The following is a 26060-nucleotide window of genomic DNA, read 5'->3' as shown; positions in this document are numbered from 1 at the left end:
ACTACAGCGTGTACGAGCATTATCAGATATTTCTGTCAATTAATGAGATGTACAGCGTATATACATATACGTATAAGCACTTTTAACTATCTTAGTTATCAAGATTTAAATAGTGTGATAATGTAATAAAAAAATAACACACCATTGTATCTATATTACTTTCAACTTCTGATTGTTCTACTGCCAAAGCATTCTTATTATACGGCAACTGCGACGTACCCATACACTTGTAAGCAATCTTGCTTCTTAAAATTTTGTACTTCTATCAACTAAAACAAAATACAATGTTCTTGGAAATAAGTTCAACGCGCGAATATCATTAAATAAACGTTTCTTCAGTTTTATTTTACGAAATTGAAATTGTACCTGATCACACACACGCACACACACACACACGCACACACACACACACACACACACACTTCGTAATATTGTAACCATTAAATGTTCTACTTCTGTTTTAAAAATTTCTTTTTCTTTCTACTCGATGAATATGAAAATAAAAATTAGCGCAAGGAACTTTTTTTCAAAAAAGTGTAAGATACACTGCAATTTTTTTTTAAGAAGAAAATTATAATTTCATAGAATTACATAATAGCAAGTATTAATTTTTTTTTCAAATTAAAAGAAAATTATAAAAAGAATAATGCTTTAATATTTTACATTTAATTTATTTAGTATATTTTAATAGAGAATATAAAATAATTTACATAATAAAAATCAAATATGATAATAAAATTGAGATAATATGTATTTTAAATTATCATTTACATTATATATTTTAATTTATATTTTATATTTTAATTTTCATAAAATTTGTGCACATTGCAATTGCCATTATATCTTGGCAAAAAATTTACATTATGCATACAAAAATAATTGTATTATTCTTTTTACTGTTCAGTTGGTTCAATTAATTCGTATTTGTTAGTAACTCCTCCAAGATTTTTTAATTCTTCAACTAAATCTTGAACATCTATTTTTCGAGAAACTACTAATGTTCGCTGATTTTTAGGACCATAACTATGTGATTTTAAACCCAATTGTCTTGCCACCCTAAAAAAATTAAAAGATATATTGAAAGATATATTGAATATTTTTTTTTATATTTTAATTTAATAAATTATTTATTTTTTGAAAATTTTTATTAACAAAATACTTACTGATGGATTATTGCTCTTTCATCATTTGTAAAATCAGTAGAAAATATTAAATCATTTTTCATATCACCGGTGAGATATTTCCTCATAATATCATTACATTTAAATTTTAAATCATTTGTAGAGCAAAAATTTGATTTTAATCCTAAACCTTCTTTACTAATTTGATGTTTAATCCTATAAATATATAATTAATATATAAATAAATAATTATTCATTTCACAAAGTAAAATAAATTACACTTACATGATAGGTTCTATTATTCCTTGTTGTGATTTACCAAGTCCACCACCATTCCAACCCATTAATTTCATTAATTTTCTTCCAATATTGTCATCAGAAATATAATTATCTTTTGATATATTCTTTATCATTGTTGTTGCAATTACATTGGCATTCCTATTTATATTATGCTTAATCTAATCAAGTATTAAAATAAAGCTTTAAACTAAAAATTTAATATATATGAAAATGAGGAAAAAACTTTATTACAAACCTTAATTGTATAATAATGTTTCTGTAATTCATGCAATCCAATAACAGATGCTTCTTTCTTTGCTAATTTTTGATTAGAACCACAAGCTTCTGCTAATAACTTTGAATTAACAAAAATATTGCATTTACTATAAAAGAAAGATAAAAATAAATAATTCTGAGAAAAAAGAAAAATAAAAGAAAAAATATGCATACCAAGAATCTCTAATCTTATCAAATTTCCATTCTAAATTTCCTCCTGATGTATTAACTGCATGAGCAAGTATATTTTGTGGTATATCTCCAGGTCTTTCTATTATAACAATATTACCAAATGGTAATATTGATTTTTCCAATTTTCTTCGTTTTGCAAGTACTTTGTGAGACGTGTCATAAAATGATTTTATATATTGTGATTGCATTGATGATTCAACTATATTATTTGATGTTGGGGCAATACTTCCTAAAAATATATTCTTTAAAAGTATGTATTTAAAATTGAAATATGTTTCTTACAATTTTTCCTTTTCATAATTATTTAACATATAATAGAACTCACAGTTCTTAGATATACCTTTAACCTTTGAACTGGCAGCATCAGAAGCTTTTATAAATGTTCTTTGCAACTTAGTCTTTTGTTTTTCTCTGTATTCACTAACAATATCTTGAGCTAATTCTGCAACCAACTGCATTGTTTCTTTAGGATATCTAAATTAAGTATTAAAAATAAATATATATAAACATATTGTAAAACAAACTAAATGTAAAATATAAAAGATTATAAATATTAAATTACCTGCAGCCAAGTAATTCGACATTCGTAAATACTTGGGCTAAACAAACAAGTTCGTCTTCTGGAAATTTATTTTTATGTGCTAAAAGAAATTTGCGTTTAAGTTCCCAATGTTCGTCACATTCATGTTCTGTCTTATGTTGTTCTACATCCCAATCTTCCTCGCCACTCATTTTCATCACAAAATTATGCGATTTATGTGACAAATATATAAATATAAATTTATAGATAAAATATATATTGAATATAATATAATTTATAGAATAATTATCGAAAATTATATATAACTTTTCATTCAATCAAAAGAAACACAGAAATATATTAATATTATCGATATCTTACTAAAAATATTTAAAACACTTATCATTTAAATAAATATTTATATTTTTGTCTATTTATATGAAATTTATGTTATATAAAATTCTTCCAAAAATTTCATCGTTGATATCATATATTAATATTATTAAATGTTTTACACAACAATAGCATGGATGAAATACAGTATAGATTTACCAACTTATAGAATTTTGTATTATATCGAAACTACAATTTTATAAAAAGAAAAAGATTTTTTTTATATCTTTTATAAGTAAGTTTTATTATTCGCGGAATATAAAATAAAGCTTAATAATATATATTGATTTATTTAAGTTATGTAACTTTTTAATAAATATTAAATATTAAAATTATTTAAATCTATTTTACTTTATAAATAGTTCTCTTTTTGAAAAACAATATGTAAAAATAAAAAATTAAAAAATTTATATAATTTTAATTTATTCTAACTTTTATTAAATATTTTTTCTGTATTTTAAAAATCTATATTATTTTTTATTTAAAAAGATATTTTTATAAAGAAATAAAATTAATATATTAGTATTTTTTTCATTTTATTCTTTTTCATGTATTCTTTTCATTTTAAGCTGTAAATAATTTTAAAGTTAAAATAAAATATATCAATACATTATTATAATATATTTTTCTTATTTTTATTTATTTATTTTATTTTATTATTAATTTATTAAATCTATTTAATCTATTTAATATTTCAGTTTTTTATGAAAAAATTAAATAAAATATATATTTTATTATATTTATATATTTAAACATATAAAACAAAATTCATTAACTATTTAAATTGTGCAATAATTCATTTTCAGAGATATTATTGTAAAACTATTCTTATCATATAGATATATTTATATATATACCAAAATTATAATAAAAAGACGTATAGTGAAATATATGATATTGCAATGTTAACATTTATTGTACATTTTGAAAAAAATAAATTTAATATTTAACATTGTTTAACAAAATAACATTATAATAATATTAAATAACATTATTAAAAAACAATCTTAACCTATTACATAGAACGATTTGAATAATACAATTGTTTTTTATTAAGAAAATCAAGATGATTTTTAATATTACACGAACATTCTCATCTAAATGTAAATATTTTTTTTATTCACATTTTCTTTTTTAATATTTTCTTAAATATATTTAAATATGAAACACATTTTTTGTAGTACATGGAGAGTTGAGTAATTTGCGATCATTTTTCGTATATCTTCCGAAATATAAATTATCAACATTAGTTGAACCAAAACAAGAAATTTCACATGGTAAAAATATTTTAATATTTATTTTTATTACTTTATTAATATTTTATTTTTTATTAATAAAATATAAATCTGTAATATTTTAATTTTAGATGATCTAAGAAAAATAGATCCATTAAATCATCCAGATTTTTTTCATGTTTATAACATGTTTACCATTAAAGATTTATTTGATGCAAAAGTACATTTTGGTCATAAAGAAGGATCTTTAAATGATCATATGAGACCTTTTATATTCGGATCTAGATTAGGTCATTTAATAATTGATTTAAATAAAAGTGCTGAATTATTACGACAGGCATTAAATTTCACAGCTCATATAGCTTTCAAAGATGGAATAATTTTATTCATAGCAAAAAATCCTCAAATTTCTTATCTTGTAGAAAGTACTGCAAAGGAATGTCAAGAATATGCTCATACTAGGAAATGGAATCTTGGAACATTTACAAATGCTGTACAAGAATTTGGAGTAGTTACTAGGTTGCCAGATTTATGTATATTTTTAAATACTATGGAATCTGTTGTTAAACAACATACAGCAGTAGTACACGCTGCCAAAATGTGTATTCCATCAATTGGTATTGTAGATACAAATTGTGATCCTAAACTTATAACATATCCTGTTCCTGGAAATGATGATACACCTTGTGCTATAGAACTTTATTGTAAGTTATTTAAAAATGCAATAATAAAAGGAAAAAAATATAGAAAAGAAATGCTTGCAAAAAATGAAGCATAACATAATGTTTATTAAAATAATTTAATATAAATATAAGAATATAATAAATAAATTTATTATATTTATTATTATAAAATAAATCAAATATAATCATATTAATAAAATAAAAAAATATTAAATATAATTTTTGCTCTGATTTTAATTTATATAATAATTTTATTACATAACATACTGAACATAATCTATATAATAATTTTATTATAATTTTTATTATAAAATATTAATAAATATTATTTATTAATATTAAAAAAATATTTATTTATTGTTTTCAATATTTCTTTTGTTATCACGTAAATAATGTAAAAATTTTATTCCCAATTGCTTAATTATCCTAAAATATAAAATAATTTTATAAAATATTTTAATTAAAATTTTGATAAATCTTTACCAACATACCATGTTCCTACATTTGGATAATATATTCGTAAATACATCATTTGAAGTATAATTGACTTGCAAATCCATACTATAGACAACTTATTTGCTATTGCGATTCCTATCAATGTAGCACAACGTTTAGCAGTCATTCTATGTGTTGGTTTTTTTTCTTCATTTACTATATATTTCTATAAAATAGTATATTTGTGTAAAACATATAAAGAATTATAAATATAAATATATAAGATATATAAAATATACATAAAAATAAAATTCAAATTAAACATACTTCACCAGATTTTTCTGTAAATGATTCTGCTAAAAAATTAGTTTCTACTGGTCCTGGACATATTATGGTAATAGATATATTTTTACTTATTTTCTCTATAGATAAAGATTCAAAGTATGCCTACATATAAAAATGATATATATTTTTGACAATTAAAGAATTATATTTATAGTTTGAAATTAATAATTAATGAAATTAAAATATTTACATGTAAGGAATATTTTGATGCACAATATGTAGCAGAAAATGGTACTGCAGTAATACCAGCAATACTTGAATTAATTACAAAATGACCTTCATCCATTTGAAAAAAATATTTTGCTACTAATCTACTTAAAGCTATTGTTGAAAACACATTTAAATCAAACATTTCTTTATCAACAGATAATTCAATATTCTCCCATTTTGCTCTTTGAGATCGCCCTGCATTATTTACAAGTATATCCAACTAAAATTAATTTAAAACAGAATTAAAATTTGATAATGAATTTTCATGTTGAAAAGTATTTAATATATATATATATATATATATATATTTACTCTGCCAAACTTAGCAATAATAGTATTAAAAGCTGATTCATGTTTATTTATATCAAGAATATCCAAAACTAGCACTTCAATATCTGAACTTTTCAAATTTTTATTTTCTGAAAATAAATAAATAATAAAATGATAAAAACATAAGTGAAAATATGATAGTAATTGATAAAAATAATAATATTTTATATATAAATATTAAATATTTAATAAATAATATTTTATATATATAATATATAAATATTATATAAATATTTTACTTTGTAAACAATTAGTTTTTACTTTTTCCAATTTTATTTCTTTTCGTGATGATAAAATTAATTTACATCCAGCCTTTGCTAGTACATATGCAAGATTTTCTCCAATTCCACTTGATGCTCCTGTTATCCATACTATTTTTCCTTCTAAAGAACCTGTCATAAAAATATTAAATATTTAAGAATAAAAATGTTTCAACAATATTATATGTACAAGAATCATTGTCTTTTATTGTAATATATATAATATATATCAATACTTATAGGTTTGCCAAATTTCTCATAAAAAGCAAGGCAGAAATCACAATCCAAAAACCAAGGCAATATAATATAAATAAGAAAATAAATTACAACTATCATTCCAATTATAGTTAAAAGATCCATTTTGTTAATTTGTATTAAAATTAATCTGAAATAAAATTAAAATAAGAAAATAGAAAAATAAAAAAAGATATATTTTTTAACGACATATAGGAAATAAATATATGTTTATTAATACTTACACAGTATATATTAGAAGTTTTAGAGTTTATAAGATATTAGATTATTTAATGATAATTAATTAGAAATACAATAGAACGGCAATTATTCGAAAATAATTCGGAAAATTGAGTTGTATATTTGTATGACAAAGTATATGTGTATTTACAATTTTATATAATTATTACATTTATATAGAAATTACAATAAAATTATTAATTAAATATAATAATGCTACTTGAATATAATAGTGCTGTAAATTGAAATGTTTTATAGTATATATATCGTAAAATATATAAAGATAACATATAATTTATACATTAAATAACTATTAATCGGTACTGCTACTGATTGGTTATTATCTATAGACATGGAAGGATGATGCAATTCGCAAATGCTAATTTGAATAATCGAGGTTACAAATAATTATCTATTGTATATTTATATTTTAGAACAATAACATATAACATTACAATTTCATTTTAATATTTCATTTTTTCAATAATAAATTAAAGGATAAACTTTAATTCTTCCGATATATTACGATATTTTTATATAATTTGATAAAAATTGCAAAAAGATTTAGATCAACATTGAATTAAATAAATATTCACATTTAATCATGAATTTTTGAAATTAAAATTATTGAAATTTTTTTATCAAATTTTATCAATTTTTAAATTTTAATAAAAATATCTTCAAAATTTTATATCTTTATAAATAAAATTTTATCTAATTAAATCTTTATATTAATGTAATTGTAAAATTATTATGTTATGTTTGAAAATAAATATATTTCAGAGAGACATAAAATAATTAAAATTTGATATTTATATATCGATATTACATGGAACGTAATCTCAATAATTTTTTTTATTCTAATTATTAATAATTAAATATAAATATGTCATGAAGCATGTAAATAGAATTACTTTAATTATTTCTCAAATAATGATTTTAATGAAATTCATTCTTAAATATTTTGAAAAATATTTCAGATAAAAATTAAAGAATTTCGAAGAAGATATGATTTGATATATTGTTTTTTTTTTGTAATTAAATACATAGAACAAGATTAAATATGTTTTTTATATTTTAATGTTTTAAATGGAACTATATAATTTTTTTAATCGATTTTACTAATAATGTTTCATGAAAAATTCTGGTTATATAATAGTATAAAAAATATTTTATTTTTGAATTTTGTAAAATTCATTGCATTGCAGGAAAACATAAACAATAAAGAAAAAAAAAGAAAAAAAATACAACAAACAAAAAAATAGTAATTATATAAAATAATACTCAAATATTGTTGTAATCATACTGAATTATAAATTTATAATATTTTGCAATAAATACAAAGTATTATATATTTTTAAAATGATCTGTATATGTACTGATTGTACTGTACATAAGTTTTTCATAACTTTTTATTTTTATTATTTGTATAGATAACATCGGCCAGACTTGACTGGATTCAGATTTTTCATTTCTTTTATTTAATCTTTCAAAAAAAAAAAAATAATATCTAATATCTGAGCTCTTTTACATTCAAAAATTTATATCTAATAAAAAAGTGAAGAAACTATATAAAGATTTATTTTCGAAATTATAAGAATTCTTCCGCTGCATTACTGTTTGCGTTATAAAAATTACATTCATTATGGAAGTTGATCATTTTAATTATGAAATATATTATTTATAATTATTTCAATTTTGTTGGAACAAAGTAAAATTATTAAAGATCGATATCATAATTGTTTGATAATTAATTTCGAGATGATAATCTTTTTACTTGTTCAAAATACATATATTCCTAAAACATGCAAATAATACAAAGTGAAATTTTATAAAAATCTGTATATTGGAAAAAATATATATTAAATTATATATAATTATATATGATATTTTAAATCAAAAATTAAAAATAGTATAAAATAAAAAATATAATAGTAAAAAATAAAAAACAAATTAAATTTAACTACTATAATGTCACGTATCATATAAATATTAATTATATAATGAAATACAAGCTTTCTTATAAAAGAAAATATACCAAAAGAAATGCTGCAGCGAGAAGTAAACTTTTAAGATTTGTGTTCATGTCCGTAGGAAATGTAATTAATAATACATAATCACGAAGATTATTGTCCCACTGATGCATAAGAGATGCCATTTGATGAGTACCATCAATCGAAATTACCTAAAACAAATCAATATATTATAATATACAAATGATATGTAAATACAGACTCATCTTTGATCGTCGTTCAATATCTTTGTTATTTCCAGAGTGTCTTAGAAGTCGATCGTGATAAACCTTAATTGATGATTCTTGGTAATAACTGCAAATTTTTTTCTTCGCAAAAATTTTCGTTTCACTTTTATTAACAAAAAATTATAATTGCAGAGTTTGTAGATCACGATGATAATATTTTCGCAAAGAGAAAAATTATTTCATTTCAAGAATTACCAATTAATTAAATTTTAATTATCGATTTTTGAAAACAGCCTGTAGAATCAATATATATTTTATTCCTCTTTATTATAAATAATAAACAAATAAATATACAATAAATGAGAATAAAGATTAAATCGGACCTGAAACTGTGCTTCTTGATACATACAGCAACCGCACACATTTGGACCATATATGTTACAAAGTTTGTTCCGTATCGCATCGTATACCGTGAAACTCGAACCTATTATATTAAAATTTTCTTCCACCGTGCCAATTAAATTTCTGCTTTTCACCGTCATCCTCTGCAACAAAATTTTCATTTTTCTTTCTTGCCAAGAGTTAAAGTCGAAGCATCTCATTCACGTTTACTTAATCCACGTTTAAATTTAACTCACATGTAATTTATTAAAAATATACATCAGGCTGGTATCCATATTCATGACGAATGCAGTTTCGCCAGATCGATCCACAACATTTAACACAAAATGATCGCGTATTAAGTTGGAACAATTCCATTCACTCAATCGGTTCTTGCTTTTTTCTTCCATTGCCAAAAATAAAGTTTCAGCTTTCGGTACTTTTACTCTGTACTGGAATCTTTTTTCCGATTTACCAAGTACTGATAATAATAAAAATGAAATGAATAAATACAAATTATCATTCTTTGATTTGTCACATTTTCTCTCTTACTGTACAGAGTGTCCCAAAAATATAGGAACATAGGTTAACTAAAGATTTGTGAGATGATTTTAAGCAACATTTGCGATCGAATATTCGTTCAACGGCTTTTGTGGATGAGTAATAAAAAGCATTGGCCAATCACGTAACTTAATCGAGCCGTGACAGTAGCGTTCGTTGACAGTACCGGCGGTCGAGCCGGTAATGAAAAAAATTCAAGCAACATATCGTCAAAGAAAGTGCGTTGAATACAACAAATATTTTTTTATCGGTAAAAAATTATATAAAGAATTATATTACGAAATTATACAATGAATAAATTATAATATTTCCAGCGATGTATGATTGGCCAGTGACTTTTTTGTTTAATGAATTAGTTAATAAGGCCGTGATAAAAGTTTTTTTCAAAAAAAAATATTGTTCGAAATTTTCTCGGGAATTTCTAGTTAACAGATGTTTCCTGGGACATCCTATATATATATTTAACTATATAGAAAACAGATTTTAAATAAGCGATATTTTTTTTTTTTTCAATTTAATTCGCTCGTCAACTTGCTCTTCTATTTAAGTAAATTACGAACGTGTATTTAAATCAACAATCTGTTGTATTTCCAGTTGCTCCACATTGGCCAGGAAATGGCTTCCTGACAGTACGGTCAGTTGTGATCTCGGAGTCGATATCCAATCCAACGTACTCACAGGTATTGGTCTTCTTAACTCTTCAATTTGTCCTGGCCAAAGACAGAATTGGATATTATTCCAAGTTATATTTATCTCGATGGTTAATCTTTATGCTTTCCAGAAATTTAAAATCAATTTAATTTAACATTGATGAAATTGTAATTTTTCTTTTTAGTTAGATAAAAGAAGCTTTCCTTTGATGAATATTATATTTTGATGACATTCTATCATTAATAACGATGTGATAACGATGATAATTGATGTGATAATTAATTATTTCATTTTTTCGCAAAATTTGGCGAACTTTAAAATATATCACATTGGATTCTATTTTTATTTCATTCGTTTCTTACTTTATCGATGCATTCTACATTTTATCATTAACATCACCTACCTTGTGGCTGCACTGTGATAACGATAGACTTCGAGAGAATTGGAGGTGATGGGGACAACGTATTTTCTTGCATTTCTATATACTCGAAATTCTCTTTTTCTTTGTCAAGTGTACCTTGGATAATTAAATACGATTACTATTATTATAATGACAATCAATAATAATCAATCGAAAAAAAGTTACCAGTTAATGCCTTGGATATGAAGGAATTAAGCTCATTGCCCTTCATTTCTCGCGAGAGAATGACGAGAATTCATCGTCAAAAATATGGTTTTGATATTAAACAAAGTATTTTTTCACCTTTTTCTTTTTTGTAATACAAAACTTTATCAAATTAATTAATTAATTTTAATTTATTTGAACAGCACGAGGGATTATACAAGATCGATCAATTATGATTATTATCAACACAGTTGAGAGAAGTCTTTTGCGTAAGAAAAAAATATAATAATAGGAAATTTTTCTTCCTCCTTTGATCGAGTTGATGATAATGGAATAACTCGTCTTATAATCATCCGTGGATAATTCTATCGCGAATACTGCTAACGCTCGTTCGAACGTTTGGTAAATTTTATCATTGATAACCAATCGCTTATCGTTGTATATCGTGGATAAGTTATCGTTCTTCGTCGTTTCATATCCAATAATTTTTTCCTATCCCCCCCCCCCCTACCTTTTCCAATTTTTTTTTCTCATTAATAAAATTAAAACGTCGAATTTCTGTTGATGATTGTTCGAAAAATTAAAAATTTTAAATTTTATTCTTCATGGATCCGTGGTAAATTTAATTCAATCGATCGTTTTATTCGTAATTGACTAGCAGTAGCGTCAACGTTTTCGAAAATCTTCCAAATTGGTATTGGATTTTTTTTAAATACAATCCTGTGTTGATATGATGTGCAATTATTTTTTTCTTTTTTTTAACTGGAATAAGTTGGAATTTTTTCCCTCTCAGGAAGAATAAGAAAAAAAAAATTTTAAAAAAGTTCCAAAAAGTCAATAGTTAAAAATAAATAATAAACAATCCTTTAAAAAGCAATTATAATTTAAAATATTCTATCCTTCTTTTTTTTTTCTTTTTTTCATTTTTCAAGAATCGAACAAGTAAAAGGAAAATTCTTGTCTGAAAACGACGATTCAATAAATATTCCAATATTCGTAATTTAATTTTCGTAATTTTTTTTTCAAGGAACGATCTATGGATTTTCAACCATCGCAAGAATCTGGAAATTGAATTAAATTCCCCGAGTTGAGTTGTCCGAGAAATTTAAGAATTCTCATTCGGGTCATCATTTTTCCTTCCCTCGAAAGGGAAGCGTGCCTCGAACGAGAAAGTTGACGGATCCTTAAATCGGAGGCCATCATCCATCTGCCTTCGAGAAATGGAAACGAGTCGGGGAGGTCCGTTTAACCACACAAGATCCCGATCGAGTTGGCAAGGCACGCGTGTCCATAATTTTCCACCTCGCCGTGCTTTCTCCCAGTCACACCCCACACGCCTTTACTTGTTGCTGCCCCATGCTAATTCCATGCGCGTTTCTATCGATCCCGGCCACCCTTGTATAAAAGGCCGCGTCATCGTCGTAATCATGAAAGAACAGATCGACAGATATCCATGCGACCCGTGAAGGAATCACGTCAACGTGGTGGGAACGCTGTGGACGAAGGTTGAACACAATTAAAATAAATAGGATACAAGTTGGCTCGTGTTCGAATGAATAATTAAGGAAGCAAGTAAGTCATTGAAAAAAAAAAGAAAAAAGAAAGAAAGAAAGAAATAATAACGACATCCTTCGCCGCGATATTCTTTTTTTTTTTTTTTTTTTTCTTTAATCTTAATTCTTAAATTAATCGGCTTGACACACAAATTGACTTGACAAATTACTTAATCTTTCCTCTTTAACTTTTCGATTTATTATTTAATAATTGAGCAATTGACGATAATTAAATAACGAAAATTAGATGAGTTTGAGTTTTTCAATTTTTTTTTTTTTTTCTTACGACTCGTTGATAACTTTAATGAATTGTTTCTCGCATTCTTAATTTTTTTTTTTAATAATAAAAACGATAAAATTATGCTTTATATAGCTTTTTGCGTTCTCTCGAGAGAAATTAATATCGACAACTCGAGGCTAGCCTCACCATCTGTTACAATCATGACGTATATAAATGATCAGCAGATAACCATTGACCGTGACGAGAAGTTTTTGCGTTGAAGATGAATGAATATCTTACTATAGAAAAAAAGTATAGAAGAGTATAGAAAAAAAAATTATTATTATTAAATGAAATTTATTTTTTAGATTATTATTTTATTTTTAGAATAGAGATAATGAAATTGAAGAGACAAACTTCCGATAAGGAATTTCAATTTTTAAATATTCAACATTATTTCGTTTCTATATTCAAATACGTATTTATATATTACATACATTTCCATTTGTTAATCATAATCAATGCACAGTAATTTATTATTCATTCTGTTCTTTTAAAATTTTACATAAATTAAATTGTTACTAGTATAATAAAATATATAATTTTGAAATATTGAAATGCGTAAATATATAAAAATTAAGAAATGCGTAAAGCTAAATATTAATGAAATTTCGCGACTGAAACTGATTGTATGCGTGGAAAGTTTATCGATCTAATGGCGACGAACAACAAAGGAAAACAGATTTTCGTTAAAATTAAAACTTTAATCTTTCCGTTTTTTGAACACGTCATCCTTGAAATTATTATTGGAAGAATGAAAAATTTTTTCACAATAACGGAAAATAACTTCAATGACGATATATCATTTTATTCATGTACAAATCACGTATATTCTTCATTACAATTTAAAATTTTCTGCTCGAGTTATTTTTCGACTTATCGCGTATTTCATACATATATCGCATAAAATGATAGTAATATGAATTATCCAAGAAGACGCGATAATTATCGAATGTCTCGATTACTCGCAGCTATGATCGATCGGATAAAGCAATCCCTGTTGCATCATCAGCTTTCGCTACTACGTCTTCAGTTAACGGATTTCGCTGACCTTTTTCAAGGAATCGATTTAAAGCTGATTAAATGAAACTCCAACGTGTTTTCCCGTCTCGATTATCCTTGCCAATGCCCTTAATCTCGATATTAATTTTCTCCATCAAATATATTCTCTCAAGATTCTTTTACTCGTATCGTAGTTGACGATATAATATATATAATAATATATATAATATAATAATATAATATATATAATATAATAATATAATAATATATATATATATAATATAATATACGAATATAATATAATAATAAAAATGTACGATGTAATCGTATTAATTAAGTAATAATTACAAATATGAAAAAAGAAAAAAAATATATATATATATAATTTGGATAAATTATTATATTTTTAAAGGGGAAATGTTATCGCAAGAATGGATATTAGTGTTTTTGATTACGGGGTCAGTGACAGCAATAGTGCCCGTGCCCGTCCATCATATGACGGACGAATTGTTGAGAAGCTCTCCAGATACTATTATTAGGAAACAACGATCCTTGGATACGAATCCGCAAGGATATTACAATGATCTTCGTTCGTTTAAATATCACGGAGGAGAGGGAGAGAGAAAGCTCGATAGGGAATATCAAGGAGAAAGGGAAATGGGAGAGGAAGACGAGGAAATAGAATTCTTGCCTAGTGGTACGTAATGATTCGTGTGATAATTTTAAAAAGAATAATAATTTCGAAAGAAGAATTTTTTTTCCAGAAACTGGACAATTAGAGACTGTAGGGAACGGTTTCCAATTGAACAATAAACTACTCGAAAGGGCGTTGATCGATTATCTAGAAAGCATTCCGCAACAGGTATTCCTTTTTTCCCCCCTCTTCTTTTTTTTTTCTTTTTTCTTCGATATTAGCATGTATATATTTGAATTGTTTGACAATGTTCAGGAAGAGCAAGTCCCATCGCTGTTCCGAGAACGTGAACGAAGCTCCAGTCGTAAGAGAGATTTTAATTCTGATCGATTAAACATCGATAATAAAGAGCTGACGAAATTGCTGCTGGAGGAGTTGCAGGATGGTTCTCCCTATAATCTTGCAGACTTGGATGATGAAGGATACGTGGACGTTCGTCAGATGCTTTATGATCGATATAGAGGCGATCGAGGCAACAAAATATACGAGTTAGTGATCTATGATTAATAATTTTTTTTTATAAAGAAAAAAGGAAAGAAATATTTTCTACATTTTTTTAAAATGTAATATGAAATATTATAAACGTATAATTATTTCAACGATAATGAAATAAATACGTTAAACGATTTGTAGTAGGAATTCAGGTCCAATGTCCTGGGGAGCATTGTTTAACAAAGAATCGACGATTCGAGGACAGGGTAGAATATCCGACGAAAATGAATTCAACGATCGGGAGCAAGATCCAAATCTGTTGTACCTATCTATGGAAGAACAAAAAAACATGAATGGTGGGTATCCTACAGAACGATCTATGAGAACTTATAGAAACACGGCTAAACGTTATTTCGTGGCCAAAAGGAGCCCGAAAGCTATGCCTACCAAGAAAGAAATTACCGATCCTAAGGTAATTAATCGATTCTACAAATTAATGAAGTATTTTAATATATTATCGCACAAACATATTTTAATGCGAAAATAAATTTATTTTTTCAAGGTTGCTCAAGATTTAGGAGCATTATTTGGCACCCAATCTGTGAATAATCAAAATCATACGCATAACTACAAGAATCACGATCATGAACACAATCACGATCTCGATCATGATCACAATCATGATCACGAGCACGATCATGAGCACGATCATAGAGATCAGCATAAACACGAGAATACTTCAGAAGCGCCAAAAGTGATGTTGCCATCAAAAGGGCAAAAAGAGAATGTAACAAAGTTAAATAAATCGAAATCTATTGAAGTCAGGAAGAAGAGCGTCGATTGGTCTCAATATTTTGGTATTGATAAAAGAAGGAAAAAGGCTGCATTAATGGCTGGACAAGGAACTCAGAATCAAGATGATGAATGGATGTTGCAGCGATATTATGAAGTAATTATCTCATTTATTTGTTTTTTTATAATATGATAAATTAAAATAATTGTTATTATGTAATAATTATTTATTTTTCTCGATGATGAGTTGCATTTACATAAATCTTACGCATTGATTAAATATCTTTAAAAAAAATCTTTTTCTACTTATAAATACAATCTGCGATAGTTGAATTAATTATGCATTTGTCAGAATATGGTGGAAAATCTGAGACCGAACGAACGAGATTACGAAAAAGAAACTAACGAAGGGAAAGATAAATTGAACCAATTGGATTCGAGACAAAAAAACATTAAAGACTTGATTCTCGAGGAAGCTATGAGATATGGAAATTCCGAGGATGATATAGATATGCAAAAGGTGTAATATATTCAAAGAAATTAATGCTCGTAATAATTAACATTATAATGTTTTATCATTTTTATAATGTTTTTATTTAAATTAAAAAAAATAGGTAAAAGATAAGGTAATGGCTCGTATGGCTGCTGCGTATTCTTTTGAGAAAATGAGAAAAGCTCTAAACGATCTCAGAAACAATGTTGCGGCTAGAATAGAGGCTCAAAAGGCAATCTATGCACAGAATAATCAATCCTCCAACTTTCGAGAAAATAGTAATATTCCTAAAACCAAAGACAAACGCATTAACAATTTAATCGAAACTGAAGGTATAAATTCAATTAAAAATATCATCGTTTGTGTATCTATTTCTTAATCTTAAAAAATTTCAAACTGTATTAAAATTCTGTGAAAGGTATGGAAGAAAATAGAGCTTGTCCTGAGCTAAAAATGATTGAAAAACGATGCAGAGTTGTAGATACTTTAGGTGGAGATGAATTACAAATACTCTATCTTCCTTGCGTTATGCTTCAAATCTGCAAAGCTTGTGTAAGTATATATATACTTACATATATATATCAAGTCTTTATACTTTTATCAAAACTGGAAAAATATCATAAACTGTATATCTTTAATTCGCTAATTGTTTGAAAAGTTCGTCGATTAATCTACAAATAATGATAAAATATTTTAAATATTTAAATAAATTAGTATATATGATAAACCAATATCTTTGGGTAATAAAAACCAATAATTTTTAGGTACAAAATGATTTAGAAGAGGAATGTTTAGGTAACTATGCAATGGAAGCGGGAAAAATCTGTGATGCTCAAGAAATAAGAGAAGGACCAAAGAGCAGAGAAGCTTGTGCTAGTACAGCTTTGGTATTATCGCAATTACAAATACCAACAGCAATTTCCGATCAATGTCGTCTCGATGGAAACAATTCTTGTTTACGACGATATCATTATCGTTATTGGCATCGTTATCTTAATTATCCTTATAGTGGACGACGATTGCATATAGGTTATGATACAATTAGCTCTCAACAATCGGATTGATAAAAAACGAATGATAAAGTTTAAGTGATACAGCATCTATAATACATCGAGAAACGTGTTTGGCTCTCCAACAGATCAGTGACCTCGAATCGAGCTTCATTTTTTTTTATCAACTTTCAATATTTCGTTCATTTTGTTTGCAATTAAAAATAATATAGTAAGATCTAGATAATAAGATTAGGATACTCAAAATAATATATTATTTAATAATAGGATACAAGTTATGTTAACTGTTGTTGAAAAAGTATTTTGACTTCAGACAAAAAAGATCAAGAAGTCGAGTAATATTTTCAAGTCGATTCGAGAACACGACGATAAAAATGATTATAGTGTTTGTGTGTATAATTATATATTCCGATATCATTTAATAACAAAAAGAAAGGAGAGACGGTTAAATTTCAAGTTGAAAGAATGTTATCTTTGCGAGGTGTTTTTTATTTTGATAATAAATGCAACAACAAACAATAAGGGACAATAACTTTCGACAGAAATTTTATTATATTTTACATAATTTATTTTTAAACATAAAATTATTTACTTGTTTCTTTTAAAAAAGAAAAATTTGAATAAAGTCATGAGTATAATCATAAGAATTATTTTATTAATAAATATAGAGATCAAAAAATCATTTTAAACTCATAAAGAAAATAAAAAATTCGAATGAATGAATGCCTCGCAAAAAACAAAAAAAATTAATTGTGTAATAAAATATATCAAAACTGTCATTAAATATCGAAAAGCATAACACACGATTATAATAGATAATTTCTAACAATATTCTCGTATTCGCAAAATAAAAAAATTCATTTTTCTTATTTTATTTTATTTAAATACATTTATATTTTAATTCTTTCAAATGATACAATATAATAATATGATTTTTTTTCTAGTGTAGAATATTTTCCATCATAAAATATAATCGATATTAAAATGAAATATTTAATGAAATTTAAAAAAAAATATATCATAATTTTATTACAATATAAATTTATATTGTATCCGATAAAAAATATCTATTGTCTGTCTTTATGTTATATAAATCATGAATACATTCACATATGTGTCAATCCTATATTCGAATATAATAAATATATTTCAACATAATTGCATTTTATATTGTTTATTGAAAATTAATACAATAATACATTTATATGATAATATTTTTAATGATAAGTTATGATTTATCTAAATTGATATTCGTGTCTGTTATTTGTTTGAGCGATTCAAGAATTTCAAGGCATTCTGGAGTATATAACTTTAAAAACTCTAATTGCAATTGAGCACATTCAGCTACAAATAACAGAATATTAAAAATAACTTTTTATTATATAAAATGATTGTATTAGAATATACCTCTCCATTTTGAAACTATTTCTAATTTCTTTTTTAATTCCAAATTTAATTTATTGATATCAAGAATAATATTTAGATTACAATCTGACATTATTTCAAAAATGAAAATATTTAAAATATTTAATTAATTTTCTATCTTTATTTAATTGTATGTTCTGAATTATCAAAAATAATATATTTAAAAAAAATTCGTATCTTTTCCGTTATTTTAATATTGTAATAAGAACTATAAAAAAGAATTCCATAAAATTCGATGCCAGCGCATTCTACATCCAATGCACAAATGAAAATGCGCAAAATAATTCCCGTTAGAAGACGCAATATAGAAAGTAAACAAAAATTTATTAAATATATAAAGAGGAATTTGAAGAAATATTTAAAAATGTTGAATATTTAAATGAATATTTAAAAACAATGAATCAAAAAGATATTACAAATATACTAATGTTGCCAAGAATTCATTATTCAACAAATTATATTGTGAAACTCTTCTCATATAATATAAAGTTGTTATATGATATATTATACATTTTGATTGGTTGAAGAAAAACTTGTCCACAAATAATAACGCTATGTTATGTTGCTTATACAAAACGATGTGATTGGAGGATTAATAAATATCACAATTTCAGTAAGGTTTGTTACCTTACTGAAATTGTGTATATCTAGAATTACATAATCTATGATTACTAAAAGTGGCGATGGCGTTTTATGGCCTGTATTGCTTTGTGATTAAAAAGTGGAGTTTTCGTAATATTTTCTATGGGAGACCGATTTATTAATGTAATTCTCAATATTAATAATAAACAAAGACGCACGACGACGACGAGTAAGAGATACGAAATTAGAAAGGAAACCTGTAAAAGTGGTGAGCAGAACAAATACATGAACTCCCGCTTTCAAGGGCCGGCGAACATATTTATCTCCGGCAATAGATGTAATATTTTAACAAAGAGATACAAATAGTTCAATTCAGAAAATACACCTCATTGTGTACAGTCAATCGTAGTACGTTTCATTTTCTATAACATGAGATTTTTGATCAATTTTCGCGATCACATGACGTTCCCGCCGTAACCTTCCATACTTGTTGTAAACACCGTATCGATATATAGGGTGTCCTTGAATTTCGTTTCTTTTTATATAATTTATCTTAATTTTTATAAATTATTAATATAAACTAATTTATGTTTTAAAAATATATAAAGATTATATGAAAAAATTTAATATTTCTTAACTAATATGTTCACAATTTCAGCATTTTGATAAAAAAGATTAAAAGATGTCAGAAACAGAAAAAAAAGAAGACTGTGCAATGGAAAACCAGGATACATGTCCTGAAAATTTAGAGAGAAGCAAATCAAGTTTGGCATGTAGCGAAATCAATAGTTTAAACGAGAGTCAGGATTTTCATTTAATAGATACAAGTGAAGATGAATCATTAGATAAATCTCATCAAGATTTAGAAAAAATAAAGCAGGAAGAAGCATTATCTTCTATTTCTAATGTTAATACAGAGATAATTCTGAATGAAATAAAAATAACAGAGCATACAATAAATGATGTACAGAATAATGAATCTATAACAATAGAAAATGCACAAAATATTGAACTTATAAAAGAAAAAGATACACAGAATATAGAATCATCTAAAAAAATGGAGCAAGAAAAGAAAATTATAGAAAGTAGCATTTTAGAAAATAAAGATAAGTATTCTGAAGAAGATGAAGAAATAATACAGTGCACACCACTTACTTCTACTTCACCATCTAAAAAACAATGTAGTGGTAATATAATTACAAGTTTAAAACGAAAAGGAGAATTATTTGATGAACCTCCTGCAAAAATTTTGAGAACAGCATCCAAGGAAGATATATTAGTACCTGAAAAAAGAGAGCAAGAAGAAGAAGAAAGTTGTCATTCATTTAAATCTGATAATTCTCAACAAGAATTCCATAAAAATTGTTCTGGTACAAATATTATAATTGCAGAAACTCAAGACATTGAAGAAGATGAAGATACGGAAAGCATTTCTTTGTTAGAAATGCCAACAAAATATAAGGAAAAAACTAAAAATGAAAAATATCTTGAATTAGAGATGAAAGATTATGAAATTGATAAGAATAAAAATTTTAGCGATACATCAAAACTACATCAACCTACTGGGAAAAAAGAATTTAATGATGAAATATCTGATTTAAAAAATATAATTAATTCTAACGAAAATAGATTAACACAGATTCAAACAAAAGAAAAAGATGCTCCATCTTTACTTAAAGTTATTGCAATTGAAAAGATAAAATCGGATTTGGATAATAAAAATACAGATAATACTAGATCAATTGAAGTAAAAGATAATAAAATATTATATAACGAAAAAACCGAAGATAAGGAAAATGGTATTGAAGCTATACAGCATACTAGTTTGGAACAAAATAATAGTGATATTCAAGAAATATCAGTTTCTAAAGAAATTAGCGAATCACACACTAATACATGTTCTTCAAATATATGCAAATCAAGGAAGAGCATAGAACTTATATATGATCAAACTGCAATTCATGAAATTAAGTTAAAATCTAAAGAACTAGTAGAAATCGATGAAGATGGTGAAAAAATTGTGCTAGATTCATCTCAAGAAGATTCTGATGCAAAAGTTGAAAATAAAAATATTTTAGATAACACAAAGTCTGATACAGTATACAAAAGTTGTTATGACAGCAAAAGTAGTAGCGAATTTAGTTATAAATCAATAGAAAATACCAAAGAACCATCCCTTGATTCAGCTAAATCTGATAGTAAATTAGTAAATGGAAGTAGTGAATCAAAAAAGTGTGATACTGATAGCACAGCTAGTTTACAATCAGACACGTTTAGCGATATGCCGGTTCTTGATAAAGTAGATAACAATATTCCTATATCCGTGCATAATATAAATAAACAAATCAAACCAATCACCATATCTAAAGACGGTTATCACGCTGATTTATTAAGTGTAAGTGACAATGAACCTGACGTTTTTATAGTAGATGATAAAAGTAAGTCAAATTCGACTCACAGTAGTTCTATTACAAAAGCTTTGCAAATAGAAAAAGAAATTGGTATATATGTTAGAATGAAATGTTTATTACATATTGACGAAGGTACAAAAGAATTCCTAAGTAAAGAAATCACTAGTGTGCAATGTGAAACTATTGTTGGAGAGCCCACTATAACAAGACAAAAAACCAATGATACATCTACTTCATTAGCAGATATTTCTGGAAATGATAATAAAGATACATCTCCAGGATCAGTAAATAGTAATCCGCAATTATATCAATTGAATCCTTCCAGACTTTCATTTGCATCAACAATTAGTTCTTTAAGTTCTGCATCTAGTGCTGCTTCACTGGCAGCCAAACTAGCAATAAGAGATAGTACACATTTCTCTTTACCAAGAGCACCAATAAAGCATGTAAAAAGACATGTTCAAGATATGCATTCACTAAATGATAAACAAGCAATAGAAGAAGCATATGAACGTCTTAATAAAGAATGGCAAAATAGTCATCTTCTTACAACAACTGTTTTAAATTTTGCAAATACTGAACTTAGTGGAACTGATGCATATAATGTTAGCAATGAGAGGATAGATGATCAATTACAAAAAATTCGATCGTCTACTCCAGAAGTTTCACAAGAAGTAATATCGATACAAACTCCTAAAAGCACAAAAAAGAGTAAAGCAGTAAAGAGATCTAGAAGTAAAAGTACTAAATCAGATAATCATTCAAATGGAATAAATAAGATTTCAAAAGTATTAAGTCCTACAGAGAACAACAATACACCAAATAGAAAAAAGAATAAAACGGAACATACGGACAATTCGTCGAATACTGTAGACATTTCAACAAAACCTCAACCACATGTAATAACAGACGAGTTAATTGGTAAAAATGTATTTGCTAAATGGTCTGATAATAATTACTATCCAGGTATAGTTATTGATAAAATAAAAACAAAATATAAAGTAAACTTTTTTGATGGAAAAAGTAAAGTACTTATAGAAGACTTTGTTATACCAATACCAAAAGTTTTGAAAGAAGGTTTATCTGTATATGCTGCTACTAAAAATTATGATTACGGATCGTGTGGTATAATAACTGATATTGTAACTGTAAATAACGAAGTATATTATATAGTAGAAACAGATGAAGGAGAAAAATTACGAGTTCAAATCAAAGATATTTCTTTTTCTGCTGATCAAGCTCAAGTATTAAAAGAAGAAATTAATTTGGAGAACAAAAGTCTTCCATCTACGCCAAAATATTTAGGTCAAATAACATTAGATAACATGGTTGATGGAAAAAGACGTTCTAAACGGATTGCTACTCCCATTTTTTCTACTCCTAAATCTAAATTAATCCATACCCCTACAAATAAATCTGAAATAGAACCATCTGTTTCTGGTATAACTTCTATAAGCAAAAAGGAAAAGAAAGCATCCTCTGAAAGTGATTATGTTTCTAGTGATTCGAATATTTCTATAAAAGATGAAGTTTTTTCTATTGGCGTCCAATCTGAAATAATTGGAACTCCATATGAACAAATTGTGAAAGGGCCACAAAGTCGAATCAAAAGTAAATCGAGGAGTAAAAAAAAAGTGGATGACGAAGAAACTATTGCGATATTTGGTCCAATTCCACATGAAGATTTAAATCTCTTTAAAGGCATGTCTTTTATTCTCACTTGTGCATCCTTAGAAATTATTGATCGATTTCAAGATAATAACAAGGACTATGGTTCGGATGCAGAATTGGGTTCTGGAACTGAAAATGAAGAAGAATGGGCAAAAAAACCTTTCATAAGAGATAGATTAATCAAACAAATAGTGGCGGGTGGCGGAAAAGTTTATACAGAATTTAATGAAATTCCTCAGGATGAGTACAAAAATACAAAACTGATAACAAATGTGCCAAATACAACTGCAAAGACTCTCTTGTGTCTTTCAGTTGGTATACCCGCTTATAATCATAATTGGATAATAAGATGTTGTCAAGAGGTAAATATTATTATAATATATATTTATATAATACATACATAATATATAATATATGCAATTATAATATATATTTATACACACAAATCTATAATTTTATAATTTTATATTTTATATGTTATAACGTTATTTCTAGGGAAAACTTGTAAATCTAGCTGAAGATGAATTACCTTCAGGATGGAGTTTGGAAAAAAATTCATATGTTGAAATGTTTCAAAGATCCAGTAATAAACCATTGGCTCAAGTTGTGATAATAATTCCATTTCTAGAGTCTCAAAAACAATTTGCTACATTTTGGCGTCAAATTTGTGAAAATACAGGTGCTGTTGTTTTATTAGCAGAAAAACCAGGTATGAAAAATTTTATATAATAGAAATTTGATAATTAAAAAAATTAACATTAATATTGAATAAAAGTTTTTGACAATTTTTAGATGCAATGGAAAGTTTTGTACAGGGAACTATAGTTCTTACAAACAGTTTATGCCCATTTTGGGCAATAGAGAAAGCTAATAAATTACAAATTCCATTACTTTCCACAACATGGATCGTTCAATGTTTAATAGAAGGAAAATTATGCTCCTATGATGCAAGTCCTCGTTATAAATATAATTATAAACAAAATTAAATATATTCAATGATTGAGAAATTATAACTATAATTTCGAAAGCAGGTGAGATCCTGTCTTTGTAAATTATAAAAATCTTTTACTTTTATTGTATCATTCTAGATATATTTGATAAATTGAGAACATTATTTTTGTCTTTGGACAACTATAAAGCACATCTATTTGTTTATGTACTCATAAAACGTTAAAGTACTAATACTTTAAAACTATTTTAATAGTTTGTCTACAATATCAAAATCTATTTTTGATAAGTATCTGAAAAAATTATGTTGCAATTATGATTATGATTATCTGATATCTTTTGCATCATGGTCGTACAAGAAATCTTGTCAACTTATAAAAGAACGTCTATTTAAAGAATTGTCTTGATGTGAAATGAATAGAAAAGTACAAAACAATGATGCTTGCATTTGTTTATGTTAAATGTAACATAAGAACTCTGCTTGCAAAGAGATCTCTTAAAAAATTAGAGGAAGTAAAAATCAACTCGTAAAACAAAATTATGACCAGGATGCAAAGCAAATTAATTTATATTAAAAATGTCAAAACATGTTTTACGTAGTAATATTGACTGTAAGAATATCTGGTGTAAAGATTTTTTTTGTGATTATTCATTATGCATAACTTACATATGCTTATTACACACCATATTGTTTACTATTAAAAAAAAAAAATCGTAGCAGTAGAATTTTGTAATATTTTGTATAAATCAAATTCTAAATCAAAAATCACTTTTGTAAAAAAAAAAGGAGAAACAAAAAAAACAAATGAATTATAAAAAAATAAATTTTAAAGACATTTCATGATTCTTAATCGCAATTTATGCGATTCAATATTATTTCATTTATATATTCATTTCGTTATTATTATTGAATAAGTTTTTTAATACAGACCAAATAAGAAAATATAATTTTATCATATTGTTTTAAATATCGTTTTTACAAAAGATTGAAAAAAAATATAAACAATTAGAAATCTAATAATAATTCATATTTACAATAATGTTGTAAATAACTTGGTGCATTGCTTTTTTCATATTAGCATATTTACAATAATACATTTAATTATATTTATAAGAATTATTATTACATTTCGAGAATAAATTTTTTTTTACATTTAATTAATAATTAAATAATTGTTATTCGTTTATAAAAAGAAAGAAAAAATTTATGCTATCAAAAAATAGGCAATTTGCTATGAGAATCTTTCTTTTATTAAGATTATAATTCTAATTTGTGTTTGGCTATTTATGTTTGATTTGGCTGTTACTTATCCAAATTATTATTGTATACAACTAATATTAAAATTACTCTGTAAATCAAAAATAATAATGGATGGTATATCCTGTAAATATTTTTTTACATAAAATTATAAGTAATAAATCAAATATATTTACATTACACTTTTTATGTACTGGATATATATCATATAAGAAACTTTAATCATTTATTCATGATAGATATAAGTTCAAAAAAAGAAGAAATATCAAGCGAGTTGCCTCTAAATACTTTATATTAAGATAGCATTAATAATTTTTAAGCAATGGAAGATATAAGAGAATATATCTTATATACATTTATGACAGTTTCATTAATTTACAGAATGATTTTCTTTTAAA

General features: G+C 25.3%; 6 protein-coding genes across 11 annotated transcripts; 3 read left to right on the top strand and 3 right to left on the bottom strand.

Annotated features, from left to right (window-relative positions):
• Positions 1 to 733: 733 nt before the first annotated feature.
• Positions 734 to 2749, bottom strand: LOC122718097 (NF-kappa-B-repressing factor). Its single transcript, XM_043942792.1, has 7 exons — positions 2431 to 2749; positions 2209 to 2342; positions 1851 to 2097; positions 1657 to 1783; positions 1407 to 1579; positions 1164 to 1337; positions 734 to 1056 (listed from the first exon to the last, which is right to left on the bottom strand). The coding sequence occupies exons 1-7, from the start codon at positions 2604 to 2606 to the stop codon at positions 894 to 896; spliced, it is 1194 nt and encodes a 397-aa protein (XP_043798727.1). The 5' UTR covers positions 2607 to 2749; the 3' UTR covers positions 734 to 893.
• Positions 2750 to 3671: 922 nt separating this feature from the next.
• LOC122718098 (28S ribosomal protein S2, mitochondrial) lies at positions 3672 to 4842 on the top strand. The gene is made up of 3 exons (XM_043942793.1): positions 3672 to 3884; positions 3963 to 4058; positions 4148 to 4842. Exons 1-3 carry the CDS (start codon positions 3848 to 3850, stop codon positions 4792 to 4794), a joined length of 780 nt encoding a protein of 259 aa, XP_043798728.1. The 5' UTR covers positions 3672 to 3847; the 3' UTR covers positions 4795 to 4842.
• Positions 4843 to 5070: 228 nt separating this feature from the next.
• Positions 5071 to 6918, bottom strand: LOC122718095 (dehydrogenase/reductase SDR family member 7; the record flags this gene model as incomplete). The annotated part of the gene is made up of 8 exons (XM_043942790.1): positions 6759 to 6918; positions 6516 to 6664; positions 6259 to 6411; positions 6002 to 6108; positions 5670 to 5909; positions 5462 to 5581; positions 5191 to 5360; positions 5071 to 5125 (listed from the first exon to the last, which is right to left on the bottom strand). Coding segments are annotated over exons 2-8 (969 nt in total), but the record flags the coding sequence as incomplete, so codon positions are not given.
• A 1398-nt stretch (positions 6919 to 8316) lies between these two features.
• LOC122717811 (phospholipid scramblase 1) lies at positions 8317 to 11480 on the bottom strand. 3 transcript variants are annotated; one of them, XM_043942233.1, is made up of 7 exons: positions 11133 to 11480; positions 10950 to 11048; positions 10456 to 10605; positions 9592 to 9815; positions 9337 to 9498; positions 8792 to 8938; positions 8317 to 8551 (listed from the first exon to the last, which is right to left on the bottom strand). In XM_043942233.1, the coding sequence occupies exons 1-7, from the start codon at positions 11176 to 11178 to the stop codon at positions 8504 to 8506; spliced, it is 876 nt and encodes a 291-aa protein (XP_043798168.1). In that variant the 5' UTR covers positions 11179 to 11480; the 3' UTR covers positions 8317 to 8503. The 3 variants fall into 3 exon arrangements, with proteins under 3 accessions (XP_043798168.1, XP_043798167.1, XP_043798169.1); XM_043942232.1 differs by having other exon boundaries at positions 10950 to 11063; positions 11133 to 11479; XM_043942234.1 differs by lacking the exon at positions 8317 to 8551 and having other exon boundaries at positions 8798 to 9247; positions 10950 to 11063.
• Positions 11481 to 12138: 658 nt separating this feature from the next.
• Positions 12139 to 18033, top strand: LOC122717810. 2 transcript variants are annotated; one of them, XM_043942231.1, is made up of 10 exons: positions 12139 to 12683; positions 14359 to 14643; positions 14711 to 14808; positions 14896 to 15128; positions 15277 to 15544; positions 15635 to 16021; positions 16217 to 16384; positions 16479 to 16689; positions 16776 to 16909; positions 17122 to 18033. In XM_043942231.1, exons 2-10 carry the CDS (start codon positions 14364 to 14366, stop codon positions 17419 to 17421), a joined length of 2079 nt encoding a protein of 692 aa, XP_043798166.1. In that variant the 5' UTR covers positions 12139 to 12683; positions 14359 to 14363; the 3' UTR covers positions 17422 to 18033. The 2 variants fall into 2 exon arrangements, with proteins under 2 accessions (XP_043798166.1, XP_043798165.1); XM_043942230.1 differs by having other exon boundaries at positions 15274 to 15544.
• Positions 18034 to 19495: 1462 nt separating this feature from the next.
• On the top strand, positions 19496 to 25291 carry LOC122717808 (restin homolog). Of its 3 annotated transcripts, none has more exons than XM_043942226.1 (4): positions 19496 to 19642; positions 20033 to 23818; positions 23952 to 24165; positions 24249 to 25291. In XM_043942226.1, the coding sequence occupies exons 2-4, from the start codon at positions 20057 to 20059 to the stop codon at positions 24440 to 24442; spliced, it is 4170 nt and encodes a 1389-aa protein (XP_043798161.1). In that variant the 5' UTR covers positions 19496 to 19642; positions 20033 to 20056; the 3' UTR covers positions 24443 to 25291. The 3 variants fall into 3 exon arrangements, with proteins under 3 accessions (XP_043798161.1, XP_043798164.1, XP_043798162.1); XM_043942229.1 differs by having other exon boundaries at positions 19508 to 19557; XM_043942227.1 differs by lacking the exon at positions 19496 to 19642 and adding an exon at positions 19646 to 19782.
• Positions 25292 to 26060: the final 769 nt, after the last annotated feature.

This window comes from Apis laboriosa, unplaced genomic scaffold, assembly GCF_014066325.1.
Source record: "Apis laboriosa isolate Shangri-la unplaced genomic scaffold, ASM1406632v1 scaffold5_cov152, whole genome shotgun sequence".
NCBI lineage: Eukaryota > Metazoa > Arthropoda > Insecta > Hymenoptera > Apidae > Apis > Apis laboriosa.
The sequence above is the reverse complement of the archived record's forward strand: the minus strand, read 5'-3'. Positions and strand labels throughout refer to the sequence as shown.

Excerpts from the sequence above, each read along its gene's own strand:
- LOC122717808 (XM_043942226.1), top strand. The coding sequence starts at position 20,057 with ATGTCAGAAACAGAAAAAAAAGAAGACTGTGCAATGGAAAACCAGGAT. Across the intron at positions 23,819-23,951 it reads TAATAAGATGTTGTCAAGAG|GGAAAACTTGTAAATCTAGC; the intron begins GTAAATATTATT and ends CGTTATTTCTAG. Across the intron at positions 24,166-24,248 it reads TTTATTAGCAGAAAAACCAG|ATGCAATGGAAAGTTTTGTA; the intron begins GTATGAAAAATT and ends GACAATTTTTAG.
- LOC122717811 (XM_043942232.1), bottom strand. The coding sequence starts at position 11,178 with ATGAAGGGCAATGAGCTTAATTCCTTCATATCCAAGGCATTAACTG. Across the intron at positions 10,606-10,949 it reads TATCACAGTGCAGCCACAAG|GACAAATTGAAGAGTTAAGA; the intron begins GTAGGTGATGTT and ends GTCTTTGGCCAG. Across the intron at positions 9,816-10,455 it reads GATTGTTGATTTAAATACAC|TACTTGGTAAATCGGAAAAA; the intron begins GTTCGTAATTTA and ends TATTATTATCAG.
- LOC122717810 (XM_043942230.1), top strand. The coding sequence starts at position 14,364 with ATGTTATCGCAAGAATGGATATTAGTGTTTTTGATTACGGGGTCAGTG. Across the intron at positions 15,129-15,273 it reads CGAGGCAACAAAATATACGA|TAGGAATTCAGGTCCAATGT; the intron begins GTTAGTGATCTA and ends AACGATTTGTAG. Across the intron at positions 16,690-16,775 it reads CAATTTAATCGAAACTGAAG|GTATGGAAGAAAATAGAGCT; the intron begins GTATAAATTCAA and ends ATTCTGTGAAAG.
- LOC122718097 (XM_043942792.1), bottom strand. The coding sequence starts at position 2,606 with ATGAAAATGAGTGGCGAGGAAGATTGGGATGTAGAACAACATAAGACA. Across the intron at positions 2,343-2,430 it reads GTCGAATTACTTGGCTGCAG|ATATCCTAAAGAAACAATGC; the intron begins GTAATTTAATAT and ends TACTTAATTTAG. Across the intron at positions 1,057-1,163 it reads GAAAGAGCAATAATCCATCA|GGTGGCAAGACAATTGGGTT; the intron begins GTAAGTATTTTG and ends TAATTTTTTTAG.
- LOC122718098 (XM_043942793.1), top strand. The coding sequence starts at position 3,848 with ATGATTTTTAATATTACACGAACATTCTCATCTAAAT. Across the intron at positions 3,885-3,962 it reads ACGAACATTCTCATCTAAAT|TACATGGAGAGTTGAGTAAT; the intron begins GTAAATATTTTT and ends CATTTTTTGTAG. Across the intron at positions 4,059-4,147 it reads AAAACAAGAAATTTCACATG|ATGATCTAAGAAAAATAGAT; the intron begins GTAAAAATATTT and ends TTTTAATTTTAG.